Raw genomic sequence first — 24,557 nt, forward strand, 5'->3', positions numbered from 1 at the left:
TCAAACTGTATATTCAAGTAGGTAAATTGAGGTTATGATGATCCCTGCCAATGTCCCGAGGCAAAGGGCTTCCAAGTATCAAACACGACTTTATTGATGTGCTGTTCCGCCATGTAAGCACTGTTTGGTCGAGATAAATGGGGGTCTCGTTATCATATAGGAGCAAGCCATGTTCTTGCAAAAACATGGTTCCCTGTTGCCGCTGAAAAAGGACACGGCCCCTGGCTTGAACCCATTTGTTACGTACGTTCATATCATCATGCTGATGTGCAGCCAGACACACACGCCACGCCACGCCTTCCCCTGTGAACTCGAGTTCAACAACACGAGAAGCTTGACACCATGTCGTACCACTGACCTCGTTCACAAAACGCTGCTAGACTCTAAAAGGTACGCGTGTGTATGTGTGAGTAGGACATACGGTAGTTGTTGGTAGAGGAATTGGACTGTTTTTTACACTGGTATGTGCACCTTTCCAAATCTGTGGAAAAATTGAAGAAAATCTTATGGCTGTGTTGCAATTTTAACAACAGACAATGTTAACAAAAGTGAAGGGGAAAACATTTCCTAGTTTGGCACCTTTTCCCGGATCTGCAACAAAGTAGTTATTGTACAATTTTTCTTCTTCCCAAAAATTTACTAATAGGGGTAGGAGAGTCGTCCGTTATTGCAGATTGTCTGTTCTACTGAAGAACTTTTTTGTGGCCATATGCACCCATGTTGTTGTACAGTACAAAATTATTGTTATGTAATTTTTTCATGGCCTAAAACAAAGTTATGGATAATAAATAGAAGAAAACTTGAAAATGTTTGAAAAGTTTTACATTTTATCTAAACTTACCACGTTGGTGTGCTTGATGGTGACATTGTTGACGTATTCATAGGCGAGTTAAGGTGGGTCGCTTTCATTGGAATTGGTGTGCTTCCTAGTTCCAAATCAGTTGCCATAGACGAACGGCCTGACAAAAAAAAAAAAAAAAAAAATTATTGTACCAAAAATAGCATGTTCCAGACTTGTGACTTGTGAGAGATTTTTCGTATTCCTCTTAAAGTTAACACCCCCGCCATGCCATTTCTCTCTCTGCGCAGAGCTCTATGCTACAATAGATAGAACTCCTGCCATCATGGCCACCACGTCAATACATGGCCTGAAAATGTGCCACATTCAACATGGCCACCAAATGTCAATGCATTGCCTTCGATGGAATGTCACCATATTCAACATGGCCGCCACATTGGCATAGGAGTGGACGTCCGTTGGTTGGATCTACTCATATTGTATATCTCCGAGTCGGAAATACTACTGTACATCCCAGTCTCTGCCTATATTCCGCTACAGCGCTAGTAAACAACAGCGAACAAATTCTGGAACTAACAGACTTTGTCAACGCCAGTTTAAGTGACAGATGGAAACTATTTTTGGACACGTGTACTGTCAAGATTGTCCGTTACTTCCGATATCTGTTAAATCAAAAGTCTCCAGTTTGTGTCAAAGTCATTGAGTTGGTAACACTGGTGGTCTCTCAGTTGAGATGTATCAATTCAACAAAACGTCCTTGACACCAATTCCTATATATACAGGGCTAGGGTGCCATCTTAGGGGCCTTTCAGAAAGAGCACAAAACCATGACGAGAAGAGTTTTTCCACCAAATAGCTGAGGAAAAAAATTGCTAATAGGTGAATAGTGAACTGCGAATATGCAGGGGATTACTGTATATCCAATATTTTGTAGTATTCTAACATTTTCTCATTGAATTTGGACTACTAGTTGATTATTTGTCTGTCACGTCAACGATATTGACATCACTTACTGCTTTTGACGCCACCTTTTAGCATCTTAAGGCGTTAGAGGAACACGCAAGAAGGGGTGAGGCTTCATTGTACTGTAGCGAATTTTCTTTACTTTCATACAACATATATTTATTCAAACATTGATTTTCAAGAACGTTTTCGCCTGTTTGCATTTCTGTCCACTGTGGACTTCCGCTTCTCCTCCGCCCCTTTCCGTTGTTGTGGCGCATAGGGAGGTGGGGTGAAGCGACGTCATATCACACGCCGTCCTCTGATTGGCCGCCGCGTCTCACCCGACCCAGCTGTCTGTGGTTGACGGAGAAAGAAGCTCTCGCTCCGTTTTTGTTTTTGTTTGGGACTGCGACGTGTATTTAGTTCTCTTTTCGTCTCTCCTGCTAGCGTGCTGACAATAATGTGAAGAAACTACTAAAAACCGCAGAGGTTAAATCGACTGGCGAGTGGGAGACTGAAGTGAGACATTAAGGTAAAAGCTCTCAACTTGTCACGACTTTGTTGTGTTTTATTGTGTTTGTAACCTTTTTTTCCCCCTTCAGTGCCAAATGTCCAGCCTGGAGGAGCACTATTGGAGCTTCTCCCACTTGGAACGCGAACACTCGCCGTTGTGGTCTGCGACCAACTGGTTGGCGTCCAAAGGCGAGGAAATGATGTCCATCATCACGTCGGTGCTGAGCAGCGCCTGCGGCTCGCTGCACCGCCACCGGACGTTCAACTTGATCCGCCGCGGCCTGGTGCTGTTCGCCGTGGGGGTGATCCTCGCCCTGGTGCTCAACTTGCTGCAAATCCAACGCAACGTCACGCTCTTCCCCGAGGAGGTGATGAGCACCTTGTTCTCGTCCGCCTGGTGGATCCCGCCGTGCTGCGGCACCGGGGCAGGTGAGTTCGACGGAAAAGAAACCAGACGTTCTAACCAACGCTTTTAAGTGTTTTACTGCAAAGCGGATGGGAGTCCGCCGTTAACCAACGGTGCTTGACTTTTACGACAACATTCGACGCGACAAAATGGCGTGCGTAGAGGAAGGATGCGGGAATGATTCATTCGTTGGCAACGTTTTTGTGGAATATTATTATAGCACTCTTTTATGGTGGGCTTCTATCAGCTTTGTTCGGCGAACACGTAAAGAGTTAAAAAAAATAAAAAATGTGCGGCGTGGTGCTTTTCATATCCTCGCACTCCATTGGCTGCCGCGAGCAGGATACGAGGTGAGCCGCGCGCTCATTGGTCGAAGTCATAACGGGTGACTGGAGGGGGCGGGGCTTTGGTGGCAATAGCTTTGTTTGAGAAAAGAGCGGAAGTGGGACGAGAAAAACAAAGTTTTCTTTTAATGCGTTCAAGTTGAATGAGTTAAGTTTTTCTTTTAACTTTTGAGTTGCTGTTTGAGTTAGTAATTAAAAATCCATTGTCACTTTTAAGACAGATCATTCTTCATAAATAAACATTTTATAGTTCAGTACTTTAACATGTAAGTGACAAGATGAGGCAACCTTGGTAAGATATTTGTAACGAGAAAGCACATACTTGGGGCCAAAAGTTTTTATCACATGATTTACTAACTGCAATCTATGAATGGTCAGGGTGACCAAAGACAGTTATTATGTATGAACTTCTCTTCCAGTGTGTAACATGCATGCTCAGCAAACAACACTTCCATGATTAGATTTGTTTGTTGGTTTGTTTCTCCCCCAAACCCTCACCCGCAGCGGTGGTGGGCCTGCTGTACCCGTGCCTGGACAGCCATCTTGGCGAGCCACACAAATTCAAGCGGGAGTGGGCGAGCGTCATGAGGTGCATCGCCGTCTTCGTGGGCATCAACCACGCCAGCGTCGTATCCTTCCACGAGTAGCTTCCGATCCGCGTGAATGTCCTGTAGTAACCGTAAGGGTGTGTAGGTTGGACAAATATGTGAAGGTCGATTTGTCCCTAACTCGGCGCTCAAAACAGAAACTGGACATCGACAACAGTGTGCAGCTGTCGCTCACGCTGGCCGCGCTGTCGCTGGGCCTCTGGTGGACCTTCGACCGCTCACGTAGTGGCTTCGGCTTGGGCGTCACCACGGCCTTCCTCGCCACCGTCTTTACACAGCTGCTGGTCTACAACGGCGTCTACCAGTACGTGAACACACCAGGAAGCACATAGTGACATTATTCTATTGAAAGTCATCATTTAGGAGGAGAGAATACAGTACAGCGAGCACATTACTGCTTGGAAGTAAGCAGGGACATCACATCCAAAGTGTGTTTGTGAGAAGAGAACATAATAGCGATTGTAACCACAGAACCAACGCAATATGAAAAGTGATCAATTATGAGAAGATAAAGCACAACTAGGAAGCACATAGCAACGTTACATCTGAAGTTATCATTCATTCAGAAGCAAATGTTTTTCGTATTGTTTGCTCATCTCAGAATTGTCATTTGCATCAATGGCGGCAGTGTTGTTGTTTTAAAGCAGTTTGTATTTGTGTGATTCAGGTACACATCTCCCGACTTCTTGTACGTACGCTCCTGGCTGCCGTGTATTTTCTTCTCCGGCGGCGTCACCGTGGGAAACATCGGACGCCAGCTGGCCATGGTACATCCGGGGGCATTTCTTTCTCTCTTTTTTTTATGTTCGGGGTTGTGCTACAAGTGGTTGCTAACGGTAATCGCCACGGCCCGAAAGGTCAGCTTGCTTACAACCCTAACCCGAGTTTGACAAGAATAGTTGTGATTTTTGTTTTGTTTGTTAATACACTTGGAACTTTACCAAAAGCTGCCATAATTTGGCAATAATGACATTTCACAAGGGGGAAGAGTCATCATATGAATTGGCAAATTGAACAATTTTACTGGGATGTAGCCATAAATTAGTGAAAACTAAGTTAGAATATATGGTCATTCACACTTTAAAATGAGAACTCCATTCTCAACTTAGTAGCGGTTTCATTTTATTTTTTACACAAACATTTATACTACCTGCATTTATATTCTCGCAACATTCAGGCTATATTTTCTCCTTTTGAGGGTTTTAATTATTGCAGTCGTCAATCAGGAGTGCCAGAAGATTGTTTTCTACTCTCATGATTGCACGTCATTGAAAGCCGTAAACATGGAAAGGAAATATAAGCACTCTGACTTTGTAACATTACAACATTTTGGATAAACCGTCACAGCGTTATGTGGAAAAAGCTATTATTATATTTGAGAGCAGCTCCAGTTACCGGAGACAAATTACTTGTTTTTGACATACGTGGCAAATAATGATTCTGATCCAAATCTGAAGTTTTGTCTTAATCTTGTTGATGCTGAAATGAGAGCTCAATTTTTTTTATCTTCTATAAGGGGGGGGGGACTTTTGGGAACAAAACTTATTGAATAATAATAATAATAATATTGAAACTTTGTTTCCGTGATATGATGTAATATGTTTTACAACTTCCGTGTCAGAAAATGGTTGTTTTGCGGGGAGAAAGTCGTAGTTTTAGGAGGGTGTGAGGTTCTTCGTTTTTGTTTAAAAATGAAATTAAAATTTTAACTTTTTTCTGTAAAAGTCAGACATTAAAATGTATTATTGCAATTGCTAGTTTGTTCATTGGAAACCTTTTATGTCGTGATTCACAAATCTCTGACCTCCCTCCATTACAACGTTATTCTTGTTGTGTAAGCTGTTTCTTCATGCGTCGTACATATGTTGACATTTCCTCCCACAGGCTGGTGTGGAGAAGCCACACAGCGACTGAAGGCAACGTCACAAAAGAAAAACAAAAGTGTGGTTTGAGAAAAATAGCCTTTGGTCTTATGTGCCATGTGACCTCATGGAGGCCCCGCCCACCACAGCTTCAAAAACCGACAGGACAGTGTTTGCCTCTTTTTGAATTTTTTTTCGAAGCTGGTTTGACTTTGACTTGACAATCTTTAAAAGGGAACCTTTCTGGATTTTTCTGGCATGCAAGGAATTCAGACCAATTTTGTTTTTGGGGAGTTGCCCAACTTTTTGCCTGCTTTTTCTTCTTTAACGTGACTGTACCACACGTCACGGAAGAATGAAGAGCGACAGGAAATGTACGCAGGAGTGCCAATTCGGCTAGTTCGAAACTAGCATCACGTCTGCAAAGTATACATTTATTTCCTTGTGTGCGTAAAGCTATTTAAGCATCATTAAGAGACACAAAGACTGCTGCGAGTATTTTTGTGTCAACCAAGTTCCTCCAGTGTGGGGCTGCGACACGATTGCTTTGTCTACGAACTGCCAGGAAAATAGTCTTAAGTGTTATATATATATATATATTAAAAAAAACTAATAATCTACCCCCAAATTTCATGATTTGGTCCGATTTAAGAATAATGACACCAATAATTAGCAGTGTTTGACGAATCATCAGCCAGTGTCGTTCTCATAGATTCCAGAAATTGCCCTGCGATTGGCTGGTGACCGGGTCAGGATGGACCCTGCCTCTCACCCGTAGTCAGCTGAGATAGGCTCCATCATACTCCCGACTCTAGTGAGGCTAAGCGGTGTAGGAAATGGATGGATGGGCCCCAGAAATTATCCAGTCCCACAGAAATAGAAGTCCGAGCAAAGTCACAAAACTCAACCCAGAAATTAGCAGGTTGCAGAGATTATATATTAGCAACCCAGAAGAAAGTCAGTGTCTGGGAAGGTAATGGAAGTCATGAATTAGCTGTTGTGGGTGGAACGGAACCCAGAAATTAGCCGGCATAAAAGGGAAATGGAAGTCAGATGTTGGGGAATCAGAATCTGGGTATTTAGGCAGTCACAGGAACAAGTCGCTTGCCAGTGCAACAAAACAGAACCCAGGTAGTAACCTGTCTCAGACACATGACATTAGCAAAATATCTAGGAAATACAACTCAGAAAAAAAAGAGTGGGAATGTAGAAGTCAATTATTAGCCATTGGTGGAGAAACAGAACCCAGGAATTAAGACAGTATCGGGGATGTACACATAATGGCTGATGTGGGAGAAACAGAACAACAGATATTAGCCAATATCACAGGACTGAAAGTCAATGTTTCTGGTGTAGGTAAAATACAACCCAGGAAATAGTTTACGTCTTAGTTAAAAAAAAAAAAAAAAAAAGACATCCAGTATCAGGGTGGAATTGTAGTTGGATATTAGCTGATGTATCAGAGAAATAATCCAGGAATGAATCAGTAGCACAGCAATGACAGTCAAAAAGTCGCTGGTATGGGGAATAGCTCATATTAGACAGTTACAGATATCAGGTAAAGGCCAGTAATTTGGGAACAAAAATTAGCTGGTGGAGAAAAAAAAAAAGAACCCAAGTTCCAGAGACCAGAAGTTAGCCTGCATCGCAGGAGTAGACCCCAGATATGAACTGGCATCAGAAGGGAAAATGTCTGCAATGAGACAGTATTACAGTAATGGAAGTCAAACATTAACTGTAACTGGTATTATGTTGTCAAAGCCCCAGAACTGAACCAGTATCCTGAATGGAAGTCAGAAATTGGATATTGCAGAAGAAAGAAAAACCCAAAAATGAGTTGGTATCAGAGGGCAAGACTCCAGGAACTAGCCAATACCCAAAGAATTGATTCCTCAGTGACGGATGCTTTTTAATCTGTCAAGTGTATTTTTGGGAAGGGGCCGAAGTCTATTTTTGCAATCTGTGATTGCCCGTGTATTGTAATACTGTATTAATGTATTCTACATAATAGATGGTGCTTTTGTCACTATCAAGCATTGTGGGGTTATGGACTTATTGTACATAAATGACACTATGGCTTGCAAACAGACACACATTCAGGTGTTATTACTGTCAGTATGTTAACTTGGTGAGAGGTGAAGTGCAATCAGTACACACACACACACAGGCCAATTATTGATTCTTATTTCCGATTTCTGACAAATGCAGTGAGCAATATAACATGTCAGAAGTCAGGCTGCTCAATTGATCCTGTGTCAAAGTTGATTCAGCCACATTACGGAAGGAACGAGAACTCGTTTATTTTTCTATAAAATGAAACATTGAGGTGGAGGAAGAAAATGTTTTGGTTTGGAGGGGATGAAGCACCTCGTTCATGCTTTTTTGTGTGTGTGTGTTTCAGCCTTTTATATGCTATCTAAAATAAAATACATGTGGAAATGACTGGTGTGTTTATTATGGGATTTAAGAAAAGGAATAGGGGTGATGGTCAATACAGCTGCACGTCAGGGTCCTCTTTTGAGCTGAAAGTAAATTAAAAAAAAACATTAGAAAATAGTCAAGTGCTACGGGTTTAAATTTAAGCAATAATAATAATAATAATAATCACCAGTAGTGATGTCCTGTTACCACTAGGTGTCAGCATTGTTCCTCCACCTGAACGCTTCCTATCACCATCTATGGTAGCCCCCTAGTGGAGAAACGAGGAAGGGCACAATCCATTTCAAACAGACATTACATTATACCGAAGTACAGTTTCCATATTTATACACACTATAATCGTTATTATATTAAATATTGAGTCATGTAAAAAATATATGTATAGACATTACATGGACAACATTTTTTAGTCATGTGAAAACCATTTTTATGTGTGTGTGTGGCGTCACTGGGGTATGATTTGAAAGACTTGACACCAGCTGTGTGTGAAGTGTCAAAAAGTGCCGAGTCGCGCTCCAAAAGCGATCGTACAAATGTAGGACGTCTTGTATTTGTCAAGACTTGATAAAACGATCATTAAAAGATTGTAACGTCACAAAAGTGGAAGGATTTGCCGAGATTTGACACTTGTCGTGCGAAGAGTCATATTTAAAAACGAGCGCTTCATGTGCGTAACAAAAGTATTTTTAAACGTGGGGGGGGGGGGGGGGGTGAGTGCCAAGTCACGTTACAAAACCAGCTACCCTATTATAAAGACGTCACTCAGTGGTTGCATCTCACCTGTTGCGTTCACTTGAGTTAACGTCCACGAAGACTTTGATTTTTAATTTTGATTTTTCTTTCTTGTATTAACATTCTTATTTTTGAAGGAGGAGGAAATTACGTCAGTTTACCACTTTTTAATGTGCAATCGATGCACTTGGTCAAATCACCCCAGATTGTATTTATTTACACTTGGGTAAGAAAGCAAATGAGGTCAAACTTAGCTATTGACGTACCCACGTGCTTACCGTATTTACTTACCTATTTACATGTGTATTATTTGTTCACTTACTTTCCTACTTATTTATTGTATCTTTGCATGGACTTTTTATACTTGATTGCTTACTTACTTACCGGCGGCACGGTGGGCGAGTGGTTAGAGCGTCAGCCTCACAGTTCTGAGGACTTGGGTTCAATCCCCGGCTCCGCCTGTGTGGAGCTTGCATGTTCTCCACGTGCCTGCGTGGGTTTTCTCCGGGCACCCCGGTTTCCCAAAAACATGCATTAATTGGAGACTCGAAATTGCCCGTAGGCATGACTGTGAGTGCGAATGGTTGTTTGTTTCTATGTGCTCTGCGATTGGCTGGCAACCAGTTGAGGGTGTACCCCGATGACAGCTGGGATAGGATGGATGCTTACTTACCAGGAAACTTTTTTTTTTTTGGTGACCAACACTCGATAGCGACAAATGTGTGATTCGAGGTGGGAGGAAAGTATAATAATAAATATAGATGGCATTTTTCAGAGGGCTCAAAGTTGCTTTACACAGTATAAAACAACAATAAGTGTCACATTTCTTCTTGCTGAGTCACGTATTTTTTTTTTAATGACCCTTATACGCATGCGCGCTAAATGCATCTGGGCAAACGTGAACACGCACGAGCACCACATGCGCCGCCGCGTGTGGGGTCAAAACAACTCAGGTGCACTTAAGGTGAAAGGGGGCAAAACGTGGGTCAACCGCCCCCCTCCGCCCCCCCCCCCAGGCACTTATACATACATTAGCACTTTTACATAGATTTTTTTTCCGATGGAGGAATTGCACAAAACCGCATGCACTGTTTTTATGTAGTCCAAAAAGGGAAAACACTAAAGTTCACTTTTTTTAATTACTATCATATTGAATTTTGAGGTTCATAAAGTATAAGCAATATGCATACAGTGTTATATTTACTTTTGGACCAACTTTCACCTTCACTCTTTTAATGGAGTCCAATAGAGGGGGGGGGGGGGGGGGGGGAAACTGAATTAGACAACATAACGTAATTGAAGAGTTTTGATAATGAATGTTTTTTTTATACAAAAAAAAGCACTAACTCGCCACTTCATTAGGTACACCTGCACTATAAATAAATGCAATCCGAGGGGAAAACCAGAAAAAGAGAACAGATATTTTAGTAGTAACAATAACTTAAAATTGTTATTTCTTTTGTTATCTGACAACTTTATTATTATGGTTGGTGCAATTTTAAAGACACTTCATTCGGGACACCTTAATATCACACTCGCCACAAAAATCTGCCTGGCAACAGCGGCTCAAAATAAACCCGTTTGTAATTTAATTGCAGTGTTGCCATTATTTCACTACGCTATGACATGACTTCATAAAATAATAATATATTTTTTAAAATTTCATCCACGCACGCTTCTCACATTTTTTTTCAATAAACAATACAGCAGCAGCAGCAGAACTGCATTTAAAAAAAATACATTAATAACAAAATGAACGTGCTCGTTATTTAAAGTACACCTGCCCCCTATCCTGGGTGTAAGTTTGCGCGTGGGGAAAAGGCTTTTTCACCTGCCCCTCGCCCCCTCCGCCGAAAAGGGGAGCAGGAAGTGGGGGACAGGTGCACGAGGCATGTGGACCATCCCAAGCCCCAGAAGCATGCCCACGTCAAGCGGGGACCACCCCCCGTCCCACATCCACCACGCACGCACGAGGACCCTCGAGGGCCAAAGTCCAGCGCTGCAGGTGGACTTTGACATACAAAAATAACTTGGACAAATTTTTTTTTTTGCGCGGGAAAAGAAGAAGCATTTTCCCCCAAAAGCCCTCAAATTATATTCAGCACAAAATGAAAATGAGTGTGGATTTTTTCCCAGTAAATTTATCCCCGTTTTTAAGTGTTATTTCCTATTTTTACATAATTTTACCTTTATTAAAAAGGGCATTAATGTGCATTAATTTGCATTATTCTTTAAATACATGCAACTTAGAATATATATTTGTATTTTTAATATAATTTTCCTTCAATAATTCTTCTAACTTTATACAGTAGAAATGCTGACAAATTTAGAAATAGTCTGTAAATTACATTAAGATTTTCGTCTATATACATTTAATGTATCTTTTTTTTATCTGAACAGTATGATCAATTAAAAATAATAACCGTAAATTATTGTTTGCACTTTTGTTTGGACTTGGATGTTTCAATGTTCCTTTAATAAATTTAACGTTTCAAAAATAAAAGCAATACAATAAAAATGTTCACCACGAATGATTGTCGTTCCAAGACTTTGAATCATTTGAAATATATTGAAATATACTTTTACCTTTTTTCAAACATTTTAATTTACAATTTAAACTTGTCTAGGACGGTGGGGAAAAAAATGTAATGTAGTTTTTTTCCAGTATACTCAACTTTTTCCAATGTTATTAATGAATTACTACCCGCAAATTATTGTAGAACACGAGTCGATTATTTATTTATATAAAAATATATGTAAAGCTTTACATCGTAATGAAACCCAAATGCAAAACTTAAATGCATGCAGTATGGCACATTTTCTGTTTTAGTAAACATTTTATATATTGGTTAAACTTTTTGCAATTCAAAATGTTCACCACAAATTACTGTTGAACATTAGAAGGCTAATTTTAACTATAGCAATCACATTTTCAATCTACGTTTCCCTTTCCAACACAATGACTAATTAAGAATTTATTTTTACGATTCGTCTGCTCATTCTCTTCGCTGATTGGCTAGAAGCCCTCACGTGGTTTTACTGCCTTCTCATGTCCATGATGACTTCTTTCCACTATAAAGGCTGAAGGAAACCGAGTTTATTTTTCACCGCATTGACGTCACGACTTTGTCTGATGTCTAAACATGTGCGAACGTGTTTAGAAAACAGTTAGGAGAGGGGGAAATTAAACCAAAAAAAAATTTAATTAAAAAAAAAAAAAAAAAAAAAAAGAGTAAGACAATCCCTCTCGGCCCTTTGCAGCTTTCTAATAACTTCGAAATCCGTGTGATCGCTGTGCCGTGCCGGCGAAATCTCCTTTCAATCGGGATTGTTCTTACTTCAGCCACTTAAGAGCACAAACGACAGCATGCGCCACCCCGCGCGAGCAATTAAGGCTTAATTGGATGAAGCCTCTAATTGAATGGCGAGTCGAGAGCGTCACTAACGACAGGAGAAAACTGCTATTAACAATAACAACAACAAAAGTGGATTTTAATTAAGTATCACGTTTGAAACTCACTCCGAGTCAATTATTTGGAATTAAAGGACTGTCAATGGGGAAAATACTTAAAGCCAAACAGTTCTATTTTTAATTGTTTTTTGTGTGTGTGTATTTAATGATTACATATCTAGTTATTTTATTACAGGTAGTATTCGTACAATAAAAAGCATTTTTGTCAACATTGACTTTTTGTAATTTGTACTCATTTCTACCGTTTTTTTTAACATTCAAAGCTCACAAGCTCATTTGATCAATTCTATTCATTGTATATTTAGAATACTTAAATTATACATTTTTAAAATGTAATGCGTGTCGTGAGAATGTGTATATTTTTTTGTTTTAAAACAGAACTACAGCAAAAAAAATAAATAAATAAAGTGGTACCAATATAATTCTTTTGTTTTGAATTAGTACAATATAATCTTCAGTAATCAGTAATCTTTTTTGTTGTTTTAAATTACAACTATGGATATATGTACCAATTATAACTAGTAAAGAGACTAATAGAACTTATTGTTGTTGTTTTAAATTATAAAAATAGGATGAAAAAAATAACAGTTAAGTACAATTAGTATAATACAATTATTTATAGTTGACCTTTAATAGAATTTTTTTTTAGTTTTCATGTAATATTTTATAACCTTGCATTCACTTATTTTTTTAAACCTATAAACAAAGATAATACCATACGAATTTATCCAAATAAATACTCAAAATTATTATTTATAAGGCTTTTTTTTTTTTTTTTTTTTTTTTACCCTTTTAAAGGCAATCAATGTCTTTTTTTTTTCTTCTTCTTAGTAATTGGACAATGATGGCGGGTCTGACCCTGGGTGTCAAAACACTTCCGGGTTTGGACACGCACACAAAAACAAATCATACACATCCATAGCGAGGGGTGTTTGTGGTGGTCGGGGGGGGGGGTCTTTCACATTGTGTGAAAGGCACAGGAAGCAGCAGGATTTAAGGGGAGTGGGGGGGAGGGGGGCGACCCCTGCATGGGGATAGTTTACAGAAACCCACCCCTCACCCCCCCTTCTGCAAGGGGGGCGTCTGTGATCTGTGAGCTGGCACACATGATGGCGTCCATTCACAAATCCTACATGTGCGCGTGCGTCACCTTTTGTAGTGTATTACCGCACACACACGCGCGCACACACACACACACACACATCTGCTTCTGAAAGTGGGTTATGGGAGCTCAAGGACACTGCACATGCGCACAAGACGCGTATAGTGTAGTAGCGTGTGGGGCTGCATGCCAATTGGCTGCACACACCCAAAGATAAATATTTCACTTCACTTTTGGTGGTGCTAACACTAACACACACACACACACACACACACACACACACACACACACACACACACACACACACAGCAGAAATTATGTCACTTCATATTATTCTTTAATAATCAATTACAAATGCTGTAGATTTAACTAAAGCTAATAATAATAATAATTCAACCATGCGTGAAAAGCATACAGCAGTCTTACACGCATCATGCTTCATTAAAGACAACATGATGGCCTTTATTACTTTAAAAAAAAAAAAAAAAAAAAAAAAAAAAAAAATATATATATATATATATATATATATATATATATATATATATACACACACACACACAGACACACACTATGGGTGTCCAAATATCACAATGACAACATTAAAATACAGTAAGCAGTCGGCCAAAGTGTTCACCAAAAATGGTCCAGTGGTTTTAATCTTAAAAAGAGTATTTATGATTGTAAGCCACTGTAACATGATGCACAGTTCGAATATTTACACTGTGCTTAGATATATAAGGAGGGGGAGTATATACCTGTAACACTTAAATCAAAACGTAGTGTGCAAGTAAAACAAGAAAAATTTACTTAAATGTTTAAAAATGAACAGTTCATAAAGATTAAATGCAAATGTACTTAAAAGTTAAATACAACTGAACTGCACATGAAAAGTAAAAAATGTACTGTGCTGGATTAAAAAAAAATATTTAAACAGACTGTATTCATAGCTACAACCTTAATTTTAATATTATTAGCCTAAACATTAGCATAATTGCCCAATTCATTTTTGAACGTTTTTGGAAAGCAAGAAAAAAAGAAATAATAATTCAACAAACGAGAGTCTCATTCGCTCGATTTGACTGATTCAAAAGAAAAAAAAATTGCAGGCAATTTTTTAATTGACGTGACAATAAATTAAAATGATTTATGTATTATGCTGGCGGCACGGTGATCGACTGGTTGGAGCGTCTGCCTCACAGTTCTGAGGACCGGGTTCAATCCCCGGCCCCGCCTGTGTGGAGTTTGCATGTTCTCCCCGTGCCTGCGTGGGTTTTCTCCGGGCACTCCGGTTTCCTCCCACATCCCAAAAACATGCATGGTAGGTCAATTGTGGACTCTAAATTGCCCGTAGGTGTGAATGTGAGTGTGAATGGTTGTTTGTTTCTATGTGCCTTGCGATTGGCTTGCAACCGGTTCAGGGTGTACCCCGCCTCCTGCCCGATGATAGCTGGGATGGACTCCAGCGCTCCCGCGACCCTTGTGAGGACAAGCGGCTCAGATAATGGATGGATGTATGGATGGAATTATGCTAATAGGCTAACAATATGTTTGACAGTATTTCATGTTTTAAAATGTCAAATTTATTAGTATTTGATTCTCTTGCATACCACTAGAGAGAGCCAGCGTACCACTAGCGGTACTCGTACCACACTTTGAAAATCATCGTTAAATAGAACCTAGAGGTTGACTGTTCCTTGTGGAAATGACACAAAAGTGAGAATCAAACATAATACGACGGTAATTCTCAAAGTATCACAAGTGGTACGCAGGCTCCCTATAGTGGTACGCGAAAGAATCACTCAATTAAATGTTTAAACTGTGCATCATGTTACAGTAGCTTACATTTTTCCAATCCAGTAGAGTACATTTGTGATACAAATACAATACATGCATTTTATCTGTAAGAGCTTCTTGTTTTGAACATTTTAATTGATGTGAAATACATTTGAATTTACTCATCACATAAGTACATTATTTCTTATTTTCCTATATATAAGCAGTGTAAATTTTCAAACATGCTCACAATGTGACTTGGCCTATAGGCCTATTATGCTACTGTATTTTAATGTTGGTCACTATGGTGGTACTTGGCGAGTATTTTTTTTGAAGTGGTACTTCAAAGTTTGGAAACCACCATGTAATATGAGTCATACAAGAAAAAAATAAATGGCGATATCTAGTGTTTTTATTATTATTTGGAGTATTCTTTGTAAAATAAATAAATAAATAAATAAAAAATTTAAAAAAAGAGGGACTGGTTCTTATATCGACAAATACACATCCAGTTTTAAGTCATCATGAAAATAAAATCACAATTGATGTTGACATACTGACGCACATACGTTTTAATAGTATTTCGTCTTGATTTTGACAATTCTTTGTAGAAATGTCACTAAAATACATACCCAGGTTCCTATGATGACAAATACACATTTTAGGTTTAATCTTAATCTTTAATCTAACATTTAATCTTCACTTTGACCGTTATTTGTGAAAAAGGTACTAAAATAGATCCATGTTTTATCAAGACAAAAATAGATTTAAGTCTACATATTCACTTTTATATAAGAATGAAACTAAAATACATGCGTTTTCATAGAAGAAAAACATTTCAAAGTGTACTTTTTAGTTTTAATTGGACTGTAAGTGAAAATGGGATTAAAACAGATACAGATAATATGTTGCTGTAATGCAAAACATGCATTTAAAAGTCTGTTTTTTAGTTTTGAGTTTGACCATTCTCAGTAACAATGACACTAAAATGAAAGCACAGGTTCCTATAATGACAAATACAAATACATTTTCAAGTTTAGTTTTTAAGTCTTCATTTAGACTACTGTAGTGAAAATGAAACTACAATTGATGCACATTTTCCTATAAAATAAACAAGTCTACTATTACTATTCTTAGTGAAAATGGCAGTAAAATAGATGTTTGCATGGCTTTTAGACCAAAAGAGACGTATATGTTCTAATAGTGACAAAAATAACATTTTAAACTGTTTGTTGTCTTAATTCCGACTGTCCCTTAGTAAAGAGACACTAAAATAGATGCACATTTTCCTATAATAACAGATACCGATTTTGAAAGACTACATTTTGGTCTTGATTTGGTTATTATTTGTGAAAATGACATCAAACTGAGGAAAACAATCTAAAGTCTATTTTTTTAAGTCTTGATTTGGACTATTCTTTGAGAAAATAGATGCACGTTTCTATAGTGGCAAAAACACTTAAATTTTATTTTTTTGATTTAAGGTTGATTTTTCCTAGTGATTATATATTCCCATTGTGAAAAAAAATTAAGTCCACTTTTGAGTCATGAGATTTGATTATAGATATTTCTACATTGAAGTCTAGTTTTGGGTGTTCATGTTAAGGTCTCCACGTGAAAATGACACCAAGTTGAGATATTATTGATCAAAATGCAATGCTAAATTCCTACAATTGGAAATCCACATTTCATCTAGTTTGGACTCTTGAGGTTGACTTTTCTTTGTAAAAATAACACCAGGTGTGGACAAAATGGCTTCAGATGACAAATGGTCAAGTCTCGTTTTGTGCCTTGCTATTTAGTTGCAAATATTGCTACAATGACAGATATACACTTTTATGTCTACTAGCCAAGTGGAAATAACAGCAGGAGGGTGATTTAAAATGGTTTACAGTATAAAATGTGACAGCAGATTGGGCCGAAATACAAGAAGAAAGATGGCGAAATATCCATAAGAAGAATTTAGAGGGAAAATGCATCAGGGATCATGTGTGTGTGAATATTGTAATGTTCTTTTTTGTGGAAACAAGCCCGACGTCTTGTGCCTCTATTGTGTGCTGCTCATTTAGCGCCTTCCTTCCACTCGCAGCGTGACAACAATGTGTGTGTGTGTGTGCAATTAGAATTCAAATGGAGCTTTAAGGAGTGCTAGCATGGCACGATTCCACATTGTTTGGGCATCGTCCAGCCCCCCCCACCACCCCCCCCACCCCAAAAAAAAGCAACAATTTGTATGGTAAACTCATCCACAAGTCCTAAAAGATCCATATAGTAACTCGAAATAAAAAGGAAAAGTACATTACAGTCAATAAGTGCCACACTCACCCTTCCCTTGGTTGATCTCTCCTCCCCCTGAAGTGTGCTCTCTCCTCGGCTCGGACGGTCCCCAATCTGCCCCCGCCCCGGGCAGCTCGCTGTAAGCATGTGTCGCCCCGAGAGGAGGAGGACTACTAAGCACAAAAAGTTGGTCAGCAAAAGTTAGCCCCAAAAGTTTAGTCTTTGGCAGGAGGGGGGGGCCTCCCTGCATGTCGTTGTGCATCAGTGGTTTCCTTTTTAAAGAGGATATGGACCACAGGTCAGCGTGGGAACACTTGGGGAAGACTAAAAAAATAAGACACTTAGTAGTAATATACAAGACTATTTTTGCAAAATGGACAACTTTGAACATGAGCGCAAGACATACGCGGCTAGAAATTTCTCACATGTATGTATTTGGATAAAAGGTCAGACCAAATTTTTCACTCATCCGTTGTGGGACTACATTGGTGTAAAACCTACAGCACTGGGGCCAGGTACGGCCTCTCTCACATGCAATTGTAATATAAATATCAAACAATAAAAAACAAGTCAACCTACCAATGAGTGTAATAAAACAATTTTAACATCATTTTTCATAAATGTATGATCCTCGGAGGACTGTATAAAACATCTAAGGTTCCCCAATGAATGATGTCATGTGAGTAAGTTTTTTTTTAAGGAAGTTAAAAAACATTTAGAAAATTGTACATAATTTGGGATTATTTTGCTTCATTTTTTTGCGATTTTTGTTTTGATCTCTCTGCCCTTTTTATTTACTAAAATCTGTATCATTGACAGGTAACCTACAGCTCATGGGCCACATACGGCCCACGAAAGCATTTAATTTGGCCTACAGTGGAATTCTAAAAACGGACATAGGAAATCATTTAACCCACACATATTCATAATACATTAAAAAACAGTCATTTATTTTTTCATAAATGTAATGTGGCCTGCTGCAAACTTTTACATCCTAAAAATCTCAATTGGTTCATACAGAAATAGGCAACCTCTGGCTCGGGGGCCATATAAGGCCCCGCCACAACACTTGATCCGGTCCGCCATGCAATTCTAAAAACAAATCAAACTTGCCTGAAAAAGTCTCTACTCAAGTGCATTCAAATACAGAATAAATGTCTTCTGTTGGGAGAGGGTGGTTTTGTTTATTCCCCCTTTTTCATGCAATCTGGGGAACCTTTTACCCATCAGGGGCCATAACGTTACCTTAACAGCATGAAATACAGTTTTAGTTAGAATAGGGGGAAATGCTCTGGAGGACATATCAGGCCCACAGGCTGCAGGTTAGCGACCCTTGTAGCTCAGTGGTTCTCAAAATAATGGCAGTGTACCACTAGTGGTATGCAAAAGAATCACTATAAGTACAGTTCAGTTGTATTTACCCTGAAAGTTTTACACATTTGGACATTATCTTTGAGAATGTTTTTTTTTTTTGAAACATTTATTTATATTGTTGTGATTTTTGTCTTGCCCTATTAGGGACCCCCACAGTGAGTTGCTTACATTATTTTTTTGGGCAGTTTTTAGACCGGATGCCTTCCTGAGGCAACCCAACCATTCTTTATCCGAGCTTATGTTATTGAGCTTTTATGGGCAATACATTTTAATTGAATAAATATTTTAGTAGCCTATTTTTCCCTATATTGTAATGCAGTATTAATGTTCAAAGTGTGCATAAATGTTACAGTGGATTAAAAATTTATATTAAACATACTTTAAGGACAAAACCTCTGCCGAGTTCAGCAAAAGAAATACAAGGCTCGTTGTAATCAATTACCGGAGAGAGCCTCGCAGTGGATTTGGGGGGCTGAAAAGGCAAAAAGGGGGCGTGCGCGCAGAGCTTGAGAGCCCACGTCACGTGGCCTGGCTCCTGGCCTCCCATTGGTCGGAGGCACGTGTCTGGGAGGACAGTGGGGAGACGTCACTCAAGGGGGGCTTCTCGTATGGAAAATAAGAAGCAAACTCCAGAGTGAGAGTATTAAGAGCATCACTTTTTTTTTGCGAGCCTCTTTATTTAGTTTAGTTGAAGCCGTTCGCCGCCGCGGACGTCTCTGCACGTAAATGTGCGCAAATGGCTCGGGCGCACTCGTAACGGCAGCAACGCGGGGGCTATTATGTCCAAAAAGTATGCTTTTCTCCGAGGACGCTACCGCGAGGCTGTGCATAGCTCTATCTAACCGTTGTTGATTGTCTTATTGTTTGTTTTTTTAAACAAATCCACCTCCAACTTGTGCATGCGAAGCGCGCCGGAGGAGAGCCACAAAGGGGGTTAAACATAAAGAGAATAAAGGGGGGAGAAAACAAAACAAAAAACGATTCACGATGGAAGAGAACGAGCGCGGCAGCAGAGACGAGTCGGCGGAATCGAACAGAGCCATCCTGCCTCTGCTGCAGGTGCAAGGGGGCAACGCGCAGAACCCGCACCGGGTCACCAACTTCTTCATCGACAACATTCTGAGGCCGGATTTCGGACGCAAAAAGGACACCGGAGCGAACCACCAGCACCGCCGCGGGGAAAGTATTTTGTCGCCCCCGCCGCCGCTGCCGCCTCCGCCGCCTCCGCCGCCGGAGAGCCTCGGCAGTCCGGCGGCGCCTCAGACCGAGCCGGTGGGCAGCACGGTGCCCACGGAGGGCACCTCCACGCCGCACGCGGACAAGCCAGCCATAGCCGCCGAGGAGCCCCTGAAAGCCCGCGGGGAGAGCGGAGACCAGTGCCTAAGCTCGGACTCGGACAGTTCCCAAGCCAGCTCCAACGCAGCCCCGGCCCAGCAGCCCATGCTGTGGCCCGCCTGGGTGTACTGCACCCGCTACTCGGACAGGCCCTCTTCAGGTGGGTAACCCCGAATGGAGTCCCGGAACACTGACCGACTTCGAACTGCGCGCTAGGGGCTCATCGACCCATGTGTTTACCTTTTCGATTGATGCACTCTTAACAAAGCACGACTCTTTTTTTTTTTTTTTTTTTAAAGAAGTAGGCTATTTTAAAAAATACACAGAATAAATAAACGGATGCGAATCGCCTTATTTGGGGGAGAAAAAAGCATTTGAATTCTTTTCTTTTTTTTTTTACACTAAAACTGTGTGCAAAACAACACTCGGTTTTCTGATGTGTTGCATGCATTTGTTTGCACGTCCGCTTGTTGTTGTTGTTTTTAATTAATTAATTAATTTATTTATCTATTGCTTCTTGTTGCGCAAAAAGTTTACAGGCGTCAGCAGAAAACCAAATTATACGAGTGTCATGCGTGGATCAAATCGAGCGGAGTACAACTTGTTCTCATGCATTATGTAGCTAGAGGAGGCGACTACTACGAGTTGTAGAGTTTGTGTGTGTTTGAAGACACACATGCATCGCGGTTGTGTTTGTGTGCGTTTAATATATAGCATAAGAAATAAAGCATTGCGCCTAATGCTACGCGTTTCTCATCGTGCGAAAATACATTATGCACCATCACAGCGAGTAACAATCAGTAGAACTGTTTTCAGAATTTGACATTTAATTCAAATTGACTGCTAACCAAATATGTGCACGTGGGTAAAGGGCCATTAAAACACACACACACACACACTTGGAATTATTGCAACACAAGTAAACAATATTACGCTATTGTTAATTAATTCCGTATGTGTGGACATGGAGGGAGGGGCTTGTTTTCTGTAATAGGCAAATAATCTGCACGTTTTGCATCATTTTTGGATGTTAATATAAATACGTTAAAGTTTATATAAAATATATAAATTCTGGATTGATTCGCTTGCAGGTCCGAGATCCCGCAAACCAAAGAAGAGCACCAGTAAGGAGGACAAGCGACCACGCACGGCCTTCACCGCGGAGCAGCTGCAGAGACTCAAGACCGAGTTCCAGACCAACCGCTACCTGACCGAGCAGCGGCGCCAGAACCTGGCCCAGGAACTGGGCCTGAACGAGTCCCAGATTAAGATCTGGTTCCAGAACAAGCGCGCCAAGATCAAAAAGGCCAACGGGAGCAAGAACACACTGGCCCTGCACCTGATGGCGCAGGGCCTCTACAACCACGCCACCGTCACCAAGGACGACAAATCCGACAGCGACTGAACACGACCCTCCTTTTAGGGTTTTTTTTTTTTTTTTTTTTTTTTTAAATAGTCTATCCTACCACACAGAAATATAAAGCAAGACTACAGAATATAGTGAAGTCAGTTCACATGATCCCACTATATAGGAATATTAAGATGCAATAATATCATCCAACAACAAGGGCCAGTTTAAGAGAGAATATACCAGCATAAATCCAGTCTGCAATATCACGTCTATACAAGATGCTGTATGAAGTCGTCATTGTCTGTTCCCCCGCCCAAGCAGGAGCTTCTAATTAATTATTTACTTATGAATGCCATCCGGTATACAATATACATATATATGATATAATGATTGTCATTTTTACATCTGGCACTTCTATATGAGAAGACACAAGTCCAAAGAATGTTTTCTTTTGTTTGTTTGTTTGTTGTTGTTGTTGTCGTCGTTGTTGTTGTTCCTGCTGCATCAAGGCTACTGTGAATTTAAATCAATGCTAACTAACACCATTTTGTTTTTAAATCATGTATAGATATGAAGAGAGAGAAAGAGAGGTCTATGGCATTATTTTCTAACACGTTGCTTACGTGCGTGTGTTGTTTTATTTTAAATAGCAATATCAATCACTGCTGTGTTAAATGAATGACTGCTGCCTCTATGGTGACCGTGTAGCATTCAAACCACAAGCACTCATGCAGCTTGTGTTCTTGTTAAATTTTCTACAGTATTTGAGGACATTTATCATTGCAAAAGAAGGCATCCGTCTGTGACTGTATTAAAGAAAAAAAAGGACTTCATGTGTATTTATATAGATTCTATTGAGAAAAAAAAAATCTATCCAATGACCAGTGTTGCTTTAGAGTAGGTATCTGGGGTGTTTACACTGCTTGTTTATCTTGCAATAACTTTTTTTTTTTTTTGTGAATGGAAAATGTGTCTACGAGGCCTTTTGCATGAACGCTGCAATCTGTTGTACTTGGGGGGGGGCAAACAACTGTGTTTATAAATGGGCAAAACAAGTGTGACCGAGCTACTAAGGCTGTATTCATGTATCAGGGGCCGGGGGAACCTTTCGCTTATAAGGGGCCATGAAAAATTAACCCAACAAATGTTTATTATTATTATATATTATGGGCATTTTGGGGGGCTTTTTATAACACGGTTTGTAGAATTGCTCTCGGGGTCCACATATGGCCCACGGGGCGCAGGTTCCCCACCCCTGCCATACGCCAAATTTCTGTTTGTTTGCCTTTCAATGTGTTGTTTTCTGTTGTGCATCTGCAAAAACAAGTGTGTGTGAATTAAAAAAAAAAAGAAAAAAACAAAAAAATGTTCCACCAAACTGAAACACACTTTGCCTTAAAAAGTCCCCATGTGGACTTTTTTGTGAAACAGAACTGTGCCGAATCAGATAAGCAGTATTACTTCAAAAAACAAATGCAGACTATTCTAGCTGAATGCCTTTTACAAACACTGCTGGTATACGACATCATGAATTTACTCATCAGTGTAGAGCTATCTATCTATCTATATAAACAATGTTTAAATGAAATGACAGCACAGAGTTGTAGTATACAATGCTATTTTTTATTTTATGTTGGACGCTATCCTTTGGTAAAGAAAAAAAACAACTCAAAAAGTGTACATAATTTGTATCATGTGTTAATTGTGTAATTAACTGCCTCCTGGAAATTGCAAGAGTAAATAAACCTTGAAGATTATCAACAAAAATTAAATTTCTTATGTTCGTATGAGCCACTATGTTCACCTTAATTTCAATGCTAAAAAAAAAAAAAATTGGAACAAAAAGGTTTAAATTTTGAATGGCACAATAATCCTCCTTGCCACGCAAACACCCACTCGGCAGGATCAAATTCAGATGAAAACATTGGCCAAAGCAGCCAAACATTATGCAAGAGAAAGCCTTGAACAATCCCCAGCCTTGTCCCCCTCCACCCCAACAACAACAATGGCCTATCTGCATTTTCATACTTGAACCGCTAGTCTTTGTTTGTGCGGACGCTGTCCTGTCTTCGCCACGGTCGGTCTTCCTCGCACCCTACTGGAAATAGAAAGAAAAAAAAAAAACTTCCATCCAGAAAAGGGAGTGGAAGGGAAGGAAGAGAGAGAGAGAGAGAGCGAGAGAGAAAGGGAAGGGGAGAGAAATGAAGGTCAAAGCCTGTCATGGCTGCAGGTGGCTGGTTTATACACCCCTTCATACTCAACCCCCCCCCCCCCTTTCTTCCTACACCCACCCCTCACTAACCCATTCTCCACACAGAACCTTCCCACCCAAACTCTCTTCCCCTTCTCTCACGCTCACACACATCTTACTATCACTCGCCTTTATTATTTTCCTGCTTGCCTAACACACACACGCGCACACACACACACACTTCATTCATTTACGCATGCACTTACCCACTCTCATGCTGCGTGAAAATATTCACAAGGCGCAGAAGGCTCCCAAAAAGTTCAGGCCGGGACTCTGAATCATGAATTGTCGTTAACGGAAAACCCGCACAGTTCAGACAAGTTTTCCCTATATGACAATAATGTGATTTTGAAATCACCGCAGGTTTTACTTGGTTAAACAGTTAAAAGAATATCACGACTACTGTATTTGCTCTAAGGCCTGCCGCACACCGAGTGAGGCGGCCGAACGAGACTGAAGTGGACCATCGCAGAAAAAAAATTACAGACGGTGACTCTTTGCGATTGAGTACCGGACATCTACCTGCACGCTACAAGGGAAAAACGGTGACCCTGCGACAGGTTTGGAGGCTCCACATAAAATGTAATGCACTGTGTTATTATTATTTTTAATTGGACCACAAAAACATGGCACGATTGTCAAGGCAGAAGAGGACTGCCTCAAAGAGAGTAAACGGGTGGCAATAAAGAAGTGTAGCTATAAAAACCTGTTGTTGACAATAATCAATCATCCCATTCACTGACAGCACCTGTGCGTTTTGGTGACAGAGACTGCGCTTTGCCTTCTAGCCACAGGTACATATGAACTCGTACTTAAGTATTATGGCGGCTCAGCACACTATGAGCAGTAGAATTGAGTGCCGTATTTCCTCAAATAGAGAATACGTTTCAATTAGTTGCCGGGTGAGTCGTCGTCTATTTTTTTCCCCGTCAAGAGGCGAAAAAAAGGAAGTAACACTTGTTTGCACACCTTGT

At 40.0% G+C, this 24,557-nt stretch overlaps 2 protein-coding genes and 2 long non-coding RNA genes across 4 annotated transcripts; 2 read left to right on the plus strand and 2 right to left on the minus strand.

The window, feature by feature from the left end:
- Nucleotides 1–419: 419 nt before the first annotated feature.
- On the minus strand, nt 420–2,919 carry LOC133396239 (uncharacterized). Its single transcript, XR_009767340.1, has 3 exons — nt 2,329–2,919; nt 842–959; nt 420–481 (listed from the first exon to the last, which is right to left on the minus strand). It is a non-coding gene; the product is annotated as an uncharacterized LOC133396239 (long non-coding RNA).
- On the plus strand, nt 2,118–7,919 carry insig1 (insulin induced gene 1). The gene is made up of 6 exons (XM_061665805.1): nt 2,118–2,276; nt 2,347–2,686; nt 3,512–3,636; nt 3,753–3,919; nt 4,283–4,382; nt 5,500–7,919. The coding sequence occupies exons 2-6, from the start codon at nt 2,353–2,355 to the stop codon at nt 5,527–5,529; spliced, it is 756 nt and encodes a 251-aa protein (XP_061521789.1). The 5' UTR covers nt 2,118–2,276; nt 2,347–2,352; the 3' UTR covers nt 5,530–7,919.
- On the minus strand, nt 7,418–23,557 carry LOC133396238 (uncharacterized). Its single transcript, XR_009767339.1, has 3 exons — nt 17,321–23,557; nt 8,086–8,166; nt 7,418–7,999 (listed from the first exon to the last, which is right to left on the minus strand). It is a non-coding gene; the product is annotated as an uncharacterized LOC133396238 (long non-coding RNA).
- On the plus strand, nt 19,455–21,386 carry en2a (engrailed homeobox 2a). Its single transcript, XM_061665806.1, has 2 exons — nt 19,455–20,141; nt 21,073–21,386. Exons 1-2 carry the CDS (start codon nt 19,634–19,636, stop codon nt 21,384–21,386), a joined length of 822 nt encoding a protein of 273 aa, XP_061521790.1. The 5' UTR covers nt 19,455–19,633.
- Nucleotides 23,558–24,557: the final 1,000 nt, after the last annotated feature.

This window comes from Phycodurus eques, chromosome 21 (genome assembly GCF_024500275.1).
Source record: "Phycodurus eques isolate BA_2022a chromosome 21, UOR_Pequ_1.1, whole genome shotgun sequence".
Lineage (NCBI taxonomy): Eukaryota > Metazoa > Chordata > Actinopteri > Syngnathiformes > Syngnathidae > Phycodurus > Phycodurus eques.